The sequence below is a fragment of the Helicoverpa zea genome, chromosome 7 (genome assembly GCF_022581195.2).
Source record: "Helicoverpa zea isolate HzStark_Cry1AcR chromosome 7, ilHelZeax1.1, whole genome shotgun sequence".
NCBI lineage: Eukaryota > Metazoa > Arthropoda > Insecta > Lepidoptera > Noctuidae > Helicoverpa > Helicoverpa zea.
In genome coordinates this window covers 3,314,247-3,333,752 of record NC_061458.1, presented here as the reverse complement: position 1 = coordinate 3,333,752, position 19,506 = coordinate 3,314,247, and the positions used below count along the sequence as shown (strand labels likewise).

General features: G+C 36.7%; 2 protein-coding genes across 3 annotated transcripts; both read left to right on the top strand.

Moving 5' to 3' along the window:
- The first annotated feature begins 2,131 nt into the window (after positions 1–2,131).
- LOC124631732 lies at positions 2,132–6,456 on the top strand. Of its 2 annotated transcripts, XM_047166299.1 has the most exons (3): positions 2,132–2,231; positions 2,360–2,467; positions 2,760–6,456. In XM_047166299.1, the coding sequence occupies exon 3, from the start codon at positions 2,760–2,762 to the stop codon at positions 6,267–6,269; it is 3,510 nt and encodes a 1,169-aa protein (XP_047022255.1). In that variant the 5' UTR covers positions 2,132–2,231; positions 2,360–2,467; the 3' UTR covers positions 6,270–6,456. The 2 variants fall into 2 exon arrangements, with proteins under 2 accessions (XP_047022255.1, XP_047022256.1); XM_047166300.1 differs by lacking the exon at positions 2,132–2,231 and having other exon boundaries at positions 2,251–2,467.
- A 751-nt stretch (positions 6,457–7,207) lies between these two features.
- On the top strand, positions 7,208–13,635 carry LOC124631733 (ATP-dependent RNA helicase DDX54). Its single transcript, XM_047166301.1, has 12 exons — positions 7,208–7,502; positions 7,703–7,882; positions 8,339–8,522; positions 8,698–9,044; positions 9,284–9,494; positions 9,812–10,044; positions 10,634–10,825; positions 11,088–11,201; positions 11,440–11,579; positions 11,956–12,091; positions 12,751–12,901; positions 13,435–13,635. Exons 1-12 carry the CDS (start codon positions 7,305–7,307, stop codon positions 13,608–13,610), a joined length of 2,262 nt encoding a protein of 753 aa, XP_047022257.1. The 5' UTR covers positions 7,208–7,304; the 3' UTR covers positions 13,611–13,635.
- The last annotated feature ends 5,871 nt before the right edge of the window (positions 13,636–19,506 follow it).

Sequence of the window (19,506 nt, the reverse complement as noted above, 5' to 3'; positions counted from 1 at the left end):
TAGTGTGTGTTTACTGTTGCATTGAATCATGGTAAGTATAGTAGGTACTCTTCTACATTATGTTTTGTATGTATTAGGTACTAAATTAGTATTGACAGCAGGCAAATACAATGACTTTACTCTATCCTTCAAATTCAATCATAAAGGCATTTGAAATTACAACTGAAAGTTAAACCACACCAAGCAAATAGTTGTTCTATTTATTTTATATATTAGGTACACCATATAAGTTTTGCTTGTGTTACAGTACTGGAAGGACAAAAAGGAGCAGTTCAGAGGAAGTCCAGTTCTATTGCAGCTGCGAGCCAACATGAATTTGCCAGAACTCTGTGTAATCAAGTTAAAAATACATTCTATTATGCAAGGAGAATGTTTTGGAATCTGAATTTAAAAATAAATGCATATTCATTATAAAATACAAAATAATAAAAAGACATGATGAATTAAAATATTGTTTTATTAATTCATGATTACAGAAAAGTTCAGTATTTTTATAAAAATTACTTTGATACCTGCACACTATTGTGTAATGTTAAAAATGTTTATATTACTATTTAACATACACAGGTAAAATACATATGTATTGTTAGGTGTCTACATAGTATTGTTTATTAAATAACTTCTAGCATGACATCCACTGTCCAAGTCACTGCTAGAGTCCGGCTTGCTTATCCACCAGGTCACAGTTGCTTCTTACCTACCTCGTACTTATCAATAATATCTGGATGGTTGATGGCATCTAATGTATATTGTTGAGTCCTTGAGGCAGATGCTTGTGAGACATTGTTCTTGTAATGTCACATAGCATTATTTGGTACTTAAATCCCACTAACAAAAAATTTGACAGTACCTGCAAAAGGTGGATGGACGGTAAGTTTTAGGCATCTATCCACTGTACTGTATGATGATTTATATTATATTGATTAAGTGTAATATATTGGTGCGGTTGCTAATTCCTCCTCGACGATTCGCCTTTGTTAGGAAAGGGGAAATCTCAGGAAATCTTTCAACTGTCGAATCTGTTCTTCAGTCAATCTTATTATAGTTTCTATCAGTAGTTATAGTTCGGCCATTCAGAGAATGCGTTCCTGACACGTCGCGATTGAACTGACGACGTAACTACATTCATTGATTATTGATATAATAATGTTGTTTTAATGCTCCTCAATTGTTAAAACGGTAAACAACCAGCAAAAATATTTTTATCGTAACTGCAACGCCATTGCAAAGTTACGTCGTCAGTTCAATCGCGACGTGTCAGGAACGCATTCTCTGAATGGCCGAACTATAGTGTTAGTAAATCCATAATACGTATCACGGAGGCCTGACTTCTTATTTATTTAATTATCATGATGTTTAGTTTCTTCCAACGAAAAATCATACAGGAAAGACGAACTGCCATCTAAAACATTAAAAATAGGCGCAAATGTTTCAGGGATTAAAGTACGATAAACAAATCATCATAAAAACATATTTTCACATTGCAATTTATTAAATAACTTGTTTTACTTACATTTCAGTCGCCTTCATCCAAGAAAACATCCACAATTTACAAGCTTTTCGGTTTGACAGATAAAATCGAAGGCGAAGGCGAGGTTGTCGTTGCAGGCGAGGATGTTTCGTGTTGCTGAATACCGATTTTCATACATTTGGCACCAAATGTTAGTTCTATGTCACGCCGTCAACATCGTTGAGGCGCTACGATCGCGCAATTTTAACTAATGAATACCGCCGAGTTTTCATCTGATGTTACAACGATGATTTCTTGGTTGTAAAGATGTTTTGCCTTATTATAGTGAATCGCACCCCAGGCTTGTCCTAGTTCAAAAGATAGAGTCTACTATTGCATGATTATGTAATTTGTTTTCCAAAAATGTATACCTACACTGCAAAGTGCTATGTTTTTCTTGAATAAATAAATACCTACTTATTAAATAATATGAATGCAGATTTGCCAGTGTAAAAACCTAGCTGACAAAAGTAAACAAGTACCTACTTCGCCATTCTAAACCCACCCAAGTTTGTGGTGCATTGGTCCGTCTCCGTCCGGCAAAATTAAATTTCGGCAATTTGATTACGTTTGAAATTCGCGGGCTAGCCGAAGGTTATTTTTGGTACAGATTATTAAATTGGTTATAGTTTTACGTCGGCCATGTTATTTATTGAACTGTACAAATAATAAGATTTTAATATTTAGTTCAATTTATTACACTTATTTTGAGTACGATAATGTAAGTGGTTTCTTCTATATTGATAATCTTTAACTATAGTGCCTACTTGTGAAGTTAGTCATCATTTTTAAAATAACATCAAGGTCGCGTACGCAATCTGCATTATATTTTTGTTTGCTTCATTCTAGCCGGCACTTGGGACTGTATATTTACTGCTTTCTGTGTTTTTCTTGCACTTGAGATGAGATAAAGGATATTTGAAATATTGGAATAGTTCCGGACAATTAGAATTCAAGGTAAGTTAAGTTTTTGGCATTATTTTCATGTTTGTTGCCCATCGTCATCATTTGCTTTTCCCGAATTCTGTTGGTGGCGTCCTGTTTAAACAGGATGCAGCTGAATACCAGTCTTTTACATGTAACATACAAAACTGCCTATCTGACCACCTCAACCCAGTTTCCTGGGCAAGTCGAAACTCTTTGGTAAGTCAGACTTTCTGGCTTTTGATTGATTAAAACCGGTTATTGTAAGCTCTCTTTTTACGTCATACAACATAATCGACTAATATATTTTCTAATATCCTTCCAGATGACATCGCTTCTACCGATCATCTTAACGGGGGACCACCTTGGACAACGCCATCGACATCTCAACTCTTTGGTGAATAAAGCTGTAGATAGCGGAGTGTCTTTCCAAGACATCGAATATCTTCCCGAACAAGGTCCAGTTGATCGGCTTTTTAAGATAGACTTTGCTGGAAAACTTAAAAATGTAGAATACATCATTCGTAACTTAAAAGATGATGACATGCTATTCGTAAGCAGAGCTCTGAAATCCTCATGGCTTCTAAACTCTCGTGAAATCATAAACCCAAAATATTTAGAAGATGTTCTCTTCCCAGAAATGATTTCGCCAGCAGTTACTAAAATGAGACATTGGATTTCTTTAAATCTACGAGACCAAGCAGCGTGTCAGGAATTTTACCACTATTACAAAGAAAAAGAATTTAGGTTTGCCATTAAGTTTCTCAGTCACTGTAAAAAGGGTTTCATACTTGAAGAGGTTCCTAAAATATTGACAAAATTATCGAGTCATGATTTCAAGGTACTCTGCGAGAAATGCCCTCAGGTCGCTAAAATATATTTCGATTCCTTGACAACCGATGAAGAAGTAAGATCCTGTTATCTTCGACAAGAAAAAGCGTTCTATAATAGCGTGAAATGTGTGCTGAAATCAGATTCAGATATGTTTTTAGATATCATGGAAAAATATTTCAATGTCAATACGTTTCCTAGATTCAGTCCATTGGCAACTGATTATCTCCTGCGATATCATAAAAACAGGTTTACGAGTAAATTGGAGCTGTACGTAGCGCATTTCTTGCATATCCCGACCCTTGCTGCTCGGCTAACAGTAGAAGAATGTCAAGAGGTTGTGCTTCAGTTAGCTCGAGCAAAATACCTGCAGCATTGGTTTGAGTACAAAGTCGTAGAGCCGTTTGTAAAGCGACTTAGTCCAGATAAAAGAGCAGTATTCAAAAAACGAGTGTTCGTTGAAAAGGATATTGGTAAATGCGTCGAAGAATGGCCATACGCGACGCCCAAACCACCTCCTCCAATTGATTCGAATCCGCATTTATTCGATGAGGAGAAATGTGAGCCTATCTACGGACTTGAAATGGGAGATTTTAGGTACATGCTCAAAAAAAGAAAATTTTGTCGTTATGAAGGATCTCGCATAGTTACTTCAGTTAAAACTGATTTAGATCGGCTGTTCGATGAATTTAGGTTTATCGGATTTGAAAGAGCTCTTCATGATTTAGGGCAACGCTTAGTACGTGCTGGATCATCAGAAAGGCGTCGTGATATTTTTCTTGTTTTAGTGAGCAAGAGCGGAGGGCGAAATGATGCTGTAGCGGCGTTGTTAAAATTAGCTTCACGGCATCAGAATGAGCCACCTCATATCCGTGCGTCCATACTCCGCAGCCTTGTTAAGCGCACTAACGTCTGGCGCTTACCCGCAGATGTTTGGCAAAATTTCTTAGATTTTGGACACGGCCTTGGATTCGATGGTGCACCAGCCGAAGCCGAATGTACCGAGGGATTGCATGCAGTTGTGATTCGGCACTTATTATCTGGTGAATCCAAAAATAACGTGTGCGCCACTTTTCTTAAAAACTTTTCGCCGCTAGCGGAATATGCTCTGAAAGCGAACGAGCGAACGTTGATTTCGAGAGGCCTACAAGATATGTTGATTGCTGCTGCTGCACATAGTGAGACTACTGTAACTGCAGAGCGCATTAGCCAATTGCTGGATATCATAGACATATACCATGTTCCTGTCAAGGCAGAATCGCCAATCCTAGAAATTGTAAAAAACTTAGTTTTGCAAGACGCAAACGTTGCAAAACCTTTACTAGAACGGTTTTACAAGGCAGGAATAGGACGACGTGAGTTATTCCGTGTTAATTTAAAATTTCGGTGTGATCAGGAAGCTTGTTTGAACGCTTTGCGTCATGACCCATCAGCTCTTGATATAGCTATGCTTGCAGATATAGTAACTAACAGTGAATCACGATTCGACAGTTTCTTCTGCAAGCTCGGGGTATATTTCAACCAGGATGAGGATTTCACTGTACATCTCAAGTCTTTATTGAACGAGAAGATCATATCCATTAAAAATACGAATTGTAAACACGCGACATTGGCAAGGTCGGTAGCAAGACTCTGGTACAATCAATTTGAGACCGAATTGTGTAAGTTAGACGCAGAAGGTGATGATCAGTCTAAGTTTGCAGCAAGATTAAGGGCATGTGCGCGTATTGCCCGCCCCCGTATAAATCTGTTGCAATGGGGGTGGCGCAAAGCTGGCGTGAAAGCAATAGCTACGCAAGCAATGCTTTCTCGAAGAGTAGACAGAGCGGGTATAATTAGATTCTTAGCATCTGAAAAGCGTACTGTGAGAGTAGCTGTGGCGCTTTGTATACGCTCTGAAAGCGAGTTACTTCTAGAAACCTTGGCATCAGCAGCAAAACTGCATCCCGTTGTAGCACTGCGCACAGCACTGTCGTACTTCCGTCACTTTGGTACTAATAGTAATCCCAAAGTTTGGGATTGTATAAAACCGTTAGTTTCTAGTGTCGACCTATCATCTCGTGAGAGGCTGCGCCAGTTACTTGTAAAAACAGAATGGATTCCTGTTAGCATCAAACCTGATTATTGCGCAACGTTGTACCTTGTTATAGATAAAATATCAAATTCAATTTCGGCACAATTGCTTTCTGATTTGTGCATGATGCTTCCCAAGATCAACGAAGATATAATAGAAAATATTTTGTTACATTTATTGCAGAAGACTCCGACTGATGCGGATGACATACCGTTATCGTTTCCAGCAATTTTTATTAGGTACTTGATGTTGCCAAAGAATAACAAAGATCTAGACAAGAGATTTGCTAAGATTGGAGGAGCATTTTTTGAGCGCTTAGACAGTCTTCGAAGCACTGGAGACAAGCATATTCGGGTAAGATTAGAGCAAATAAAGGAGAATTTAAAGTATAATGCAGCATTTATAGATACCAAATATGAATTATGCCCATTAGTCATCGAGAGAATCTTGGCTTGGATACAGACATTCATGCCAAAGGAAGAATATTTTGACAACTATGCAGAGATACATTTGACCATGTTGTATTTCAAAGCAGTAAGGCAGACCATGAAACAAGTGCCAGAAGTATTTCTTGATTTACAAAAGCAGAAGGTGGAGTGTGCGGAAGCTGTGGGCTTCGTGTTTGGCAGATACATCTCCAAAGAGGTGGCTAATCTTGTGAGTGCGTTCTTTGACTCTATAATAGAATTGTATGCCGGTGCCTTGGTTAACTACTTACAGGTTTACTTTGTCATAGGAACTGTGAGGGCTAAGTTCATTGAATCAGTTATCAAAGGTTTGTGGGAAGAAAGCGTTGGTCTTCAACGTCGTTTAGCAGTTTATGTATTTAAAGAACATCAACACAGTATGAATGAAAATGCTAGAAAGGAAATCCAAGCTGTAATGGAAAATGATGAAGATGTACATTTGATAGCTTTTGCTGTTGTATGAAGTAGGTATACGTTAAACACTTTGATTATATGTAACATATTATTTATTTTTTAAACGTTTTTAAATTGTCCCTGAGTTTGACTAGGTGCTAATAACAGCAATTAGACTCTCAATTACTTATGATACTTATATATTTATCTCCAGGTCATTGTTATCGCCTTACAAAAATATAGCTTCCTTTTATTTATGTCTGTCTTTTATTTTCTATCCCTACAAGATTCGAATGAATGTTAATTTCATAGAGAAGATTTTTAAAATCACTGTGAAGGTACGTTTTGAATGATAGCTGTCGACTGCAATTGCCGACCGCACGTACCGCGACTGTATACAATCGGCCGCAGCTGTACCTACTACTGGTTTGTATCTAGATATTTACATAAAACTGATATAAATGAACCGTCTAAACTTTTTACGTGGATAGAAGTGATCCCAAAAGGACTTCATGTAAAGGCATAGGGCCAGGCCACAACAGTGCGTTGCGGCGTCGCATCGCAAAAATCAACGACGCATATCATGTTAATCGCATAGCTGTGCAATGTTGTTTTTGCGATGCGACGCCGCAACGCACTGTTGTGGCCTGGCCCATAGAAACCAGTGCAGTCGCGGCGCGTGCGGTCGGTAGTTACAGTCGGCAGCTTCCAAAACGTACCTTGGCAGTAACACGGAGGACTTCCATTCTTCAACTAGGTAGGCGTTCAGTGCAAATAATAATGTATATACAAAAATTTATGTTATTACACAAGTCTACTTAATCATCTAATAAACACAATTTTAAATTGATTAATTGATGATTAATCGCTAATTAAAATTCCCAAACAAAACAATTCGAAAGCTGTCTCAAATTAGTGTCAAAAACGAGAATGCGTCAGTGTCATTTACTGACAATTGACATTAGAATTGTGGACGTGAAAATGTCATGAAAATGTCAAAATAATAACACGCTTTCCTGCTTTATTATATATTTTACTAATAGTTCACGTGCTTTTGAAATATAATAATGTAATTTACCTAATTTATATCTCAAGAACGGGAATAATGACGAAACCTAAGGAATTGGAAGACCATGTGCCAGGTTTTGAAGCCCCACATGAGGGGGACAGCCAAGATGAAACTCAGAATAATAAGCAGAAAAAGAAGAGTTCTGGTGGATTTCAGTCAATGGGGCTGAGTTTCCCTATAATTAAAGGTATAACAAAGCGAGGATATAAACAACCGACACCTATACAGCGTAAGGTGAGCAAATAAAAACATACATTTGTAACCTAACCTCCAAAGTTGATTGCTCAGTTATTTAACGTGGATATGTGCAAATTCACAAGACCAGAAGCTTTATTACCTTTAAAATTAGTTGCAGCATCTTTATTTTGGTCTAAAGCTGACTACAACCTATCAAAAAATACAAATCTAGAAGAAACTTTGTTTATTTTTTTCAGACAATTCCTTTAGCTTTAACTGGCAAAGATGTGGTGGCCATGGCACGCACGGGCTCAGGAAAAACAGCATGTTTTGTCCTTCCAATACTGGAGAAACTGCTGGCTCCAAACAGCAAACCTTTGCCGGGAAAGAATTTCAGAGCCTTGATTCTATCACCTACTCGGGAATTGGCGTTACAGGTACCTTATTTATTTAGTGTTGTAATAAGCTCACTCAATACACAAAGGAATGAAGGATTGTGTAAATACTATGTATTGATCTCTGAAATGCATGAAATATAGCTTTTACTTGGTCATGACTCCATTTTTAGGGTTCCATACCCAAAAGGTAAAACGGGGCCCTATTGTTTTTGCTCCTCTGTCTTTCCATCCGTCTGTCTGTCACCAGGCTGTATCTCATGAACCGTGATATATGGAGAGCTGAAATTTTCACAGATGATGTATTTTTGTTGCCGCTATAACAACAAATACTGAAAACTAGAATTAAAAAAAATTTTGGGGGCTCCTGAACAACAAACGTATTTTTTTTGCCCATTTTATAAATAATGGTACGGAACCCTTCATGCGGGAGTCCAACTCGCACTTGGCTGGTTTTTTATTTTCCTCTATAAATAAAATTGTACTTAACTGTTTCAGACTCTAAGGTTTGTACGAGAACTGGGCAAGTTCACGGGTTTATCTTCTGCTGCAATTCTTGGCGGAGAGTCAATAGACCAGCAGTTCAGTGTAATGTCTGGCACAGCACCGGATATTGTGGTGGCAACCCCTGGCCGTTTCCTACACATCTGTATAGAAATGAGTTTGAAACTGGATAATATAAGTAAGTAATTTTTATTATATTCCTATCAGAATATCAACTAGATTTTGCATTATTACGCTAAATACATACAACATAAAAGAAATGTACAATTCAACTTCTCTATGTAAGGCATAATCACTGCACATAATGTGGTATAGTCTCTGCACTTAAAATTCTTATTTTCTGTCTTTTGCAGAGGTAATAGTATTTGACGAAGCTGACAGACTCTTCGAGCTTGGTTTCGGTGAACAACTGCGAGAAATCGTCGCCCGGTTACCATCAACCCGTCAAACACTGCTATTCTCAGCAACCCTGCCAAAAATGCTCGTAGAATTTGCAAGGGCAGGTCTCACAGACCCTACGCTTGTGAGATTGGATGTTGACTGGAAATTGCCATCGACTTTGTGGCTTGGTTGGGTTGCAGTGAGAGCGGAGTTGAAAACTGCAGCCTTATTGATTTTGCTGGATAGGGTTTTGACTGCTAAAACTCCACAAGCTGTTGTATTTGCTGCTACTAAGCATCATGTGGAGTATTTGAATTTGGTATGTAAATTAAATTAAATATTTTTATACGAAGAAGCAACATCATTTTACTTTTAAATCTGGTGGATCCAAAGTGAAGATCACCATGTTATGAGCCATAACAAAGTGAATTCTAGGGATCCAGCAGATTTATGTACACTCAACCAATGTAATATTTTTCATTGATTTTAATTATTAAAGTTATTTTTTTTATTTTTCTGTCCATCTGGTAAAATCATATTGTTCACCTCATTTTGCAGATATTACAACAAGCAGGCATATCATCAACTTACGCATACTCCGGCCTAGACGCCTCCGCACGTAAGATCGCGCTCGGTCGATTCACGAACAAGAAATGTTCAGTACTTATAGTAACTGATGTTGCCGCTAGAGGATTGGATCTCCCGGCTTTGGACACCGTTATTAATTACAACTTCCCAGCTAAGCCGAAGCTTTTTGTGCATAGAGTTGGTAAGTATTGCTAATATACTTTTGCAGTTTGCGTTATTTTTTGCCTCATCAATAAAATTGCAAACATCTTCCAAAATTATTGAAATCATACCACGCTACTACTTGGTTCCACTTATGTATTGAGTCTAGAGAAAAAAGTTTACATACATAATTAATGAAACACTCGCCAAACTTTTTGACAACACGGTACATTGTGCGAGACAGGGCGCAGTTACCAGCCCCCATCAAGTGTGCCAAAAAGAGTATTAAAGTGAAAAGAGTTCGGATAAATTACAAAATTGGTACCTCAAAATATTTACCTAACAATAATCCTCTAGGTCGCAGTGCCCGAGCCGGCCGTGCGGGTCGGGCGTTCTCCCTCATCGCTCCGGAAGACGTAGCACATTTACTAGACCTACAACTGTTCTTGGGAGCCGAGATGATATCCCCCGGACAAGTCAAAGAGAGGGGTCTGGCCTGTCCTAGCGGAGTGTGGGGGGCAGTTCCCACATCGCTGCTGGAACTAAGACATCAGGATGTCATGGCTTGGGAGAAGAATTACTCGGAGATTGTGAGTACTTCTTCCTTTCTTTTCTTTGGTTAAGAGTATGCTTGTTAGATCTGCAATTGTTCTTGGGAGCCGAGATAATATCCCCCGGACAAGTGAAGGAGAGAGGATTGGCCTGTCCTAGCGGAGTGTGGGGGGCAGTTCCCACATCACTGTTGGAACTAAGACAACAGGATGTCATGGCTTGGGAGAAGAATTATTCAGAGATTGTGAGTAGTTTCTTCTTTCACCTCCTTAGCTAAGTGAGGGTTCCTGGGAGCCGAGACGTTATCCACGACGCAAGTGAAGGAGAGAAAGTTCAGTATTTGGAGATCATGGGTAGTTTCTCATTGCAACTCTTGGTGACTTTCGTCAGTAATTATGATATAAACCATTGGTAATGAAAATATCGCCAAGGCACAATTTTATTTGGTATAGTGTGTTTTAAAGATTCAATTATAAAGTTTAATCTGGAAATTTATACCACTAAGTTGAAATAGTCTGAATATAGCCAGTATTTCAATCGTCCACATAATCACTTCTACCAATTTTTAGATAAGTCTTTAAACAACAAAACCAACATGCCCCTAACATTTAATAATCAAATCCTCAGGAAGACGCAGCCCGTGTCTGTGGTCGAGGTTGGCAGCAGTACATAAAATGGCGCGAGCCCGCGTCCGCCGAGGCGAACAAGCGCGCCAAAATAACCGCCTTCCCCGTACTCACGCATCCCTTCCTAGTGGACGAGAACGATGACGCCGCTGTTGATATGATTGAGAAGATCAAGAATTATACGCCTAAAGGAGTAAGTTTTATTGAGTTTCTTGAATAATATTCTTTCAGCTATATAAATTACCAGGTGTGTCCTGCGGTTTCAGCTGCGTCCAGAGGAAAGTTGTTCCCGCACCCGGACGAAATATAGCCAAAGTATATAAAAATGTTACTCGAGGGTTAGTTTTAAGATTTTCCAAAGTTAAGGAATTTTTCAAGTCAGTTCAGTAGTTTCGAGGCCTGTATTACTTCAGTATAGATGTCAATTTTTACATTAATTGTGTTTTTTTTTTCAGACAATATTAGAACTGTCAGCTAAGAATGATTCACCAATGTATTTAGCTATGAAGAAGAAGAAACAGGCTCACGGAAAAACTGTTCAGAAAGTTCGGGACATTAAGAAACTTAAGGTATGTACACAATACTTACATCAATAATTGAATTGGTATCTAGGACTAATTTAATATTATCAAAGTTGTAAATATAGTCAGACATTTTCAATGAATGCCTCGAAAGTAGTTTAAAACTGACTTCTTTAGGAATTCTATTTTCGATAAAACTATTCAGGCACATCACATATGTAGCTATTTATAAAATAGCTTTCTTTCATATTTCAAGTATCTTTATCTATATTGTTCACGTTTTCAGGCTGAAGGTATACTAGAAGACACGAGCAACACGAAACTAAGCCGTCCTCCGAACCAACCGCCCAAGAAGAAGAAGAAAGAGGTGGTTCGAGATGAGAACTATATCTCACATTACGCTAGCGATCAACATACTGAGATGGGGTGAGTAGTCAGGCTTTCTACAGATAATTTATTTTGTGTGAGATTTGTAATATTTTTAGTTTTAACAAGTACACTCAAAACACATAACAATTTCTTAAAAAAATATACTATTTATTGACGAATAGTACGGATGGATTTTCTGTAAGTATTTGGAATTATTCGGAAAAAAATCTGTTTTTCATATTATATTTTTTTTTCATTAGCATTTAGCTATTAACGTTGTCCTGCTAAATGAGTCCAGTTATTACGAATATTACCTGTAACAAAAAATCTGAAATAAATAAATTAAAACTCACTTACCAAAGCCGTTTCATGACAAAACAGAAACTTAAACCATCATCTATTTTAATAAATAAATACATTACTATATTTACAGTATGGCAGTAAACTTCGCGGTAGGCGCGGAAGCAGCTCAGCTTGAGCTGAACGCGGACAGCGGGGACGCGGCGCGGGCGCATAAGGCCATGCTGCGCTGGGACAGGAAGAGGAAGAAGATGGTGCATGTTGATCCGGTATGTATTGTTATTATGCTTTAGGTTTCTGCTAACTTTTGTACACCCATCATATCCAGCTACCCTGTAAAATTTTCCTAATCAACATTGATCCTTACATCTATACTAATATTATAAAGCTGAAGAGTTTGTTTGTTTGTTTGAACGCGCTAATCTCAGGAACTACTGGTCCGATTTGAAAATTTCTTTCAGTGTTAGATAGCCCATTTATCGAGGAAGGTTATAGGCTACTTTTTATCCCGGTACGGGAAGTAGTTCCCACGGGATGCGGGTGAAACCGCTGGCAGAAGCTAGTTTTAAAGATAAAATTGAAAATCTATGAAAAAATTACGAAATTTTTGTACATACAGATTCAGCAGTCTGAAGCTAACTTTTGACGAGTAGTCTTATAAAGGTGTATGTTTAGTGTTGTCCCAGTAATGGGTTTGCATTTGCTGGAGTTTTTAATGGATTCCTTAAAAGCTCATTGTAACTAAAGTGTTATCTTATAAAATTATTACAAGATGAAGAAAATTAGTACATGAAGTGATAACTTTTGGAAAGAAAATTACACGATATAGGTACCATTTTAACATATCATTTGAACACCAGCTCTTATTATTTTCCTCACATAAAAAAATCTAAATTAGACTTAATTTTCAAAAATAAACTAATTTCAGGATGGCGGTCGTAAAATGATCCGCACAGAGAGCGGCGGTCGCGTGCCGGCGTCCTACCGCAGCGGCCGATACGACGAGTGGCGGAAACGTAACGCGGCCGACGCGGGCTCTGATGATGAACAGCCGCAGGATACTAACAGGAAGAAGTCTGGTGAGTTTTTTTTCTATGTACCTTCCTTATGTACTCTCCCTGTGTACGTACTCCCTTATGTACTCTCCCTATGTAGGTACTCCTTATAAACTCCCCTGTAACTATATTCTTTACATTCCACCTGAGAGACTATACGATCATATCCCGAGCGTTTTCCCAAGTTGGGGTCAGCTACCAGTCTGATGGATGCAGCTTACCAGTGTTTTACAAGGAGCGACAGCCAGAGAGACTATAGACTAGAAATATATAGACTATATAGGGGAGAAAATGTTATGTTGATACCATATATGTACCGTAATTTTATCTAAATAGGTTCAGTTGTTTACGGTGCAGTCGTAAAAGATAACACATTGTTTATTTTTGTAATTGTAAAGGTTTTTTAAATTCATTTTTGCGATGCATACGTTCCCACGGTACGGTGCCACGTATCCTGTAATACACGATGGCTTATTACTTTGAACACAACCCAGATAAAACCAGCAACCAGTTTATTGATTGCATAATATGAAGTGACAATACTTTTTTTTCTACAGCATCTGAGTTCCGTCCCCACTGGGTGAAACACAACGAGCGCATAGCCAAGAAATCAGCCGAAGCTAAGTCTAAAGAGTTCAAGAACAAACAACAAATTGTCAAGGAAAGGATACGCAAGGAGAAGATTAAGCAAAAACTTAAGTTTAAGAATAACAAGAAGAAGAAGAGGAAATGAGCGTTAATAAACTCTTTTAATTGATTATCGGAATTTTATTAGAAATTATTGATAATACCACTCTCAAACTTCACTTTTCTGATAAAAAGAGAATTACATGGATTAACATTTCGAGAAAAATCTATAGATTGCTTAGTAAAAAATAGTTACCTACTAACTACGTAAATGCCCTTTGGTATGTTTTACGTCCAATATGTTAGTGTAGGTACGTAAAGAAATCGTATTTATATGCAAATGAACTGAAATACGTCATCATTGGCTTAGCTGCGAAACACCAATAATATATAACAAACATGTCTTGTTTATATCAAGATTATCTGATACAATTGGTAGATGTGTTCAAATAAATGTGGTGTACAGGGTACCTTTGATGTGTGCCTTTGATACGACTAACGGTGATGTGTGAAGCGTAACCTGATTCTGGCTGTAGCAAATGGGTCAAGATGTCCTTCAAAAAACTACGTCATACTGTTGAATTCAAAACAAACTTTCAAAATTATTGCTCCGATATAATTTATGACGACCGGTTTTATTTGGGAATCAACTATGTCGTCATCAGTGAGAAATCGTTGAGTTGATCACAAAAACGTACTTAACTATGAAGTTTATTAATTTTAGCACTTAATTCAATAGTGAAAATAAAATATTTGACTGCACTATTAACTTTAGCAGTCTCCTTACTAAGTAACTAGGTATATAGAATTTGTAGGTGGCGCTTTGTGGCCGACTACCTACCTACTTTTCTTCATATTTCTAGCCAAAAATAGTAAATTAATTAGTCACTTATCACCTATAGATTTATGCCCATTTTCACCAACAATCTCTTAATCTAAGTGCTATTTAGAATAAGGGCTCTCCCAATTTTGACATAAATGACTATAGGTAGATAAGGGATACCTAAACTTTGGTGAAAACGAAATTCTTATTAAGAGTAAATGCTCTTAGGGGATCCCTTAAATTAAGTATTTGTTGGTGAAAATGGGCATTACACCTTTTGTAACCTTGATTGTGCGAAACAAATGCCAGCAAAACTTCCTAATATCTGCGACTGCGCAGCTGTGTTACGAGACAACGCGTTGGTCAAGTTCAAGGGTATTGTGGTATGATAGCATTAATTTGAATACAATAGTGTTTTGATTGCTATTCAAAGTTAATGAGTGGATAGGAAGGTAATATAATTTTATGTGTTAAAGTGTAAATTACTGGTATTTTGTAATCAATATGATCTACTAGAATGTTCTATATGATTTTATATGATTTCACATGACCATAAAATCTATAAGTCGTTCATACATAAAATATATTAAATTATGGGATTTGCTAGGCATCCATTTTCTTTTGAGGTTAAACTGCATTCGTAAGTTTGTTTTTGTCTAATCACCCCGTCCCAGGAAAACTTTTCTATAGCCGGATGGTGACAAAAGCTATCCTATGCCCTTCTTTCAGCTTAAACGGTTCAGCCATTCTTGAGTTATAAAATATGTAACTAACACAACATTCTTTTACGAGTATATATAGATTTTGTTCAAATAAAGAGTAAGACAGCTAATTGATCATTAATTTATCTCGTGTAGTGTCGCTTTTGACCTCGTGAGCAGCGAGCGTGAGATTTTCCTTATCCAAATGATATTCACATGCCTACCTACTCATTTCATTCCATAAAGACATAGGTACAGGTACAGAACCAAATAACTAAAAGTTTTGTGCGTTTTCATACATCATAATAGGTACCTAACACGGCTTTATAAAATTGATTCATTTTTTTAACGATAGCAAAAATCATCCAATGACCCCTCCCGCTGTGGGTTAGCAGCGGTGAGGTAAATAAATAAAATTGGTATGGTTCAAAGTTCTCAACTTTAAGCCTTTACCTACCTACTTACCTACACAATGTAGGTACACTTGTGCAGGCAATTAATTAGGTTCTACCTAGATTTTTATGTAACTACCTATCGTCAGTACCTACATGATTTATTATAATTACTCAATTAGCTACCACTTCCTTCATAAAACTGCGCCAAGCTTAGGTACTCGGTAAAACCAAGTAGGTTCCTATCCGATTAAGAAAATTAATTTGCTCTTATTATCAAGTTGCGATCTGAGAAAAACATCACGTACCCACAAAGTTGTGTACAACTATAAGTAGGTACCTGAATTTTTTCTCATTTGATTCGTGCATTACCTTTATCGATGGCTTTCATTCTATTTCGCGCAACAAAACAAAAGACTTCTATTCGATTTTCAATTCTTACTTTTCTCCTGAGGGTTGAAAATAGTTTGTATTATTTTAACAGGCACCAGTAAGGAAACGAGTGTTGCCAACTGCATGTTATCCGCTATACCTACTGATGCCTAACCTACTCACATTTTGGCATAGGTATGATTTTGTTTACCAACGTGGGTTCAAGGATCCAACGAATTCAAGGAAATTCAGGTTTATGTAATGAAAACAAACCTAACATAAAAAGCCGCATTATAATAATTACAACTGAATCGTATTAAGATGAGTTGCGTGAACAGTTTATATTAAATTAACTCCATTATTGAGCTATTCTATTGTTATTTCGTAGACATATTTTTAATTACATAGCGTGGAGAAAAAGAAAGGTGGTCTGTTTATAATTACCTAGTCTATAATTTATCTACGCTCAAGGCAAAACATATTATATAACCTATGCACAAAAAATAAATTATAACTGCATTTTGCAGATTTATCTCGATGGCAACAAGAAATAATTAAGTAATTAAGACTGTTTTATTGAAATTCCCACCGTTAGAATTAATACATGTAATCATGAAATAACTCTTATTTAAGAGATTCAGCAGCCATATCAATTATAATTGAAGAGATGAACTGACTGGACCCGGAAAACTATTCGAACCAGAAAGAAAAGTAACTGAAATCTGAATTTCGGAACTGCCAGAAAAGAAATTAAATTCCATTGGTCTCTAAACCAATAGATTTGGTTCCTATAGAAAGGGTTTTGTTATTTCCACGAAAAAAATGACTATACCTAATTTAATTATCTCAAGTATCCAAGCAAAGCAATAGTTCATAGTTCATTTATGTTCTCAATATAGACACTATCCACCATCTAAGTTGGCCGATGCGTCAATGTTTATTCTCTATATTCGCAATAAAGTGGCAATGATCTTGAAAATCTTCCATAGACTTCAACAACAACAATCTTGGGGAAACCCGTTGTCTACGGTCGCGTTTTTTCTCTAGGTATGCACAGGTAACCTCGTATACGGCCAATTTGCGGTCGGCTTCACTGTATAAGTGCAGATGAGATTTAGATAAGTAGGTCATGTGTGTTTTATGTAGTTAGGAAGGATAACACAATAGGTCTGAAGAAAAGAATGCCGGATCATTTGATTTCACTGCTTTTGTCTAAAATATGTAGATTCAAGTGGTTTTTTAAAGCTTTTTTTGCTCACAGATGGTTCCTTAGTAGGTACATAAAATGATTGAATGAAATCAAAGGTAAATGGAATTTCTCAAATGAAAATTGCTATTATGTACGGCTGTAGATACACCTTTTAGTCCTTGCAATGACTAGACTACCTATGTAACTAAGTTATACCTACCAAATACTTTAAAATGTCTTACCTAATACCTACACCACATTTTTTAAAGAGTTCTCATTAGTAAATTGGCGTGGCGACAATTTAATGTAGGTTGTACTGTAGGTACTGGTATGTAATCTCAAGCAGACAAGTTTTACTTGAACTTTTTTAAAGCTTCTGAAACTAGCCACAACTGGAACGAGATCTAAAAAATCTTGGCATAAATTAAGCACAATTAGAACAAGTTTCCAGAACATGTATTTGAGCAGACATTATTAATTAGGCTTTTATTAATAGTAAGAAAAAGAGCACCAATGACGCAGTTAAGTCAAGTCAGAACGGTACAAGTCATCCATCATTTCAAGTAAAAAAATAGACGATTAAACTTAATTTACGTCATAGATTGTTTGTTTAAACTATTCATTGGTTCGGGAGAGCAAATACAAGCATTTTATTAATAAAAATGATGTTAAATCCGGGTTCTGAGACGCAATTTGGATGCTACCGACAAAAAATAAGTAATAAACAGATTTTCACTGTATGGTAAAGTTTATTGCAGTGCTCTTTACATCAATATTATGTGCATTACAAAAACGCCAATTTACACAAATAAAGTCTACCAGCAAGATTTATTTCTACCAAAAGTGAGCATAGTTTTTCATCAATGGGGTTTTGGTTGGCAATTGAACACACCACGGGAGTGGACCGGCATAGCCTTGAACAGAGGGGAGTACAGAAAGCTGAAGACCTTTAAAAATTAAAAGGCACAAAAAAAAGAAGTAGAGCTGTACTCAATGCGAGCTCCAAACTGCTAGTGACAAAATTCCTCAGCAACACATTTACCTACTTACGCCAGTCAAACTTTAACTTTATTTAACCAATGAGGCAGAACAACGTTATTCAAACAATAACCTTAATATGGTCATAATAATTCATTCATGGTTAATATTTACCCTGACCTGGCCAGTTGACTTTAAACTTTAGAGCATTCAACCAACCGGATCCGATATGAGCACAAATCTCTATGCGAAAAAAATTGTCAACTTAAATGCACAGTACGCGAAGGCAACGCGACCAATAGTGATAAAAACGAACTCATGCATTTATTATCACATCATTAAGAACGTACGAAAATTGACAAATGCACACATAAATATGATATACAGACAGGTGCAGGTACCTTTAGCGCCTCCGCGTCTTATGTATGTGCACTATGTGCAGTTGTGATTTTTTGTACTGACTGACTAAAATTGCACTGCATTAAAAACGGTCAGATATTAACATAGGACTCGTACGAGCTCTCTTTTGACAGAAGACAGAAAGGCACGACAGTGGCGTATCCAATTATTTAAGTAGGTACTCTAAACTTAAAGCGCACATGTTCAATGAATTTACGTCAGAATGCCGCGAAGTTCCGCGTCAGTCACCTAGTGAACTGTACCTGTGACCCACTCAATTGTCTGCGAGAATATTGACGTGGCTCTCATTTACTGTTGCTTATTATATTAGATACAATAATAATTGTCTATTGTCTAGTAAAGCTTCATGAAGATGTTGGACCGATAGCGGAGGAAAGGACCCAACAAACAGCAAGGAAACAGAATGCCTTTTTATGAGAGAATCTATGAAATTGAGCATATTTATAAATATTTACTTAGGTACATGTATTTGTATTGGCATCTAAGATGAGAAAATGCATGAGAATATATTTTTTTAAACAAATAATACCAGCCAGGTAGGTAAATAATTAAAGATAAACTTTAGAAATCAATGAATTAAATTAGAAGTGTAATTAAATCAATTAATTCTTGTTTAACTAGCTCAGATATAAATAAAATTTGGTTGTTATCTTAGATATTAATAAACAGTTGTCTTATAGACATACTACATAGTTAAAATTAACAAATATACTTACTTGTTTAACCGCTTTAATTAAGGGAAATACCCAGAAAAATAAACAAAATTAACGCGCAAAAATGTGGTCTAATTACCAGTTTTACAGTGACGTTCTATACATAGAGTAGTAATTAATAGTTATCTTTGTTTACACCTAATTTATAATGTATTAGTAGGTATTTATAAATGCTTTGTTTTGACAGTCGAATAGCATTGAAATAATTCAATAGGTACTCGTATTTCTAATGACCTAATTGTAGAAACTTGTTTTTAGGTACGTTTTTCATAATTTATTGCTTCAAAGTCCTTACAAGTATTTTACAACGAGTCTTAAGCATCTAGAAAATGATGTGATGAAATGATCCGTCATACAATGTAATTCGATCAATGTATGTATTCTACTAGCATTTTCTTTATTGCATAAAATGTA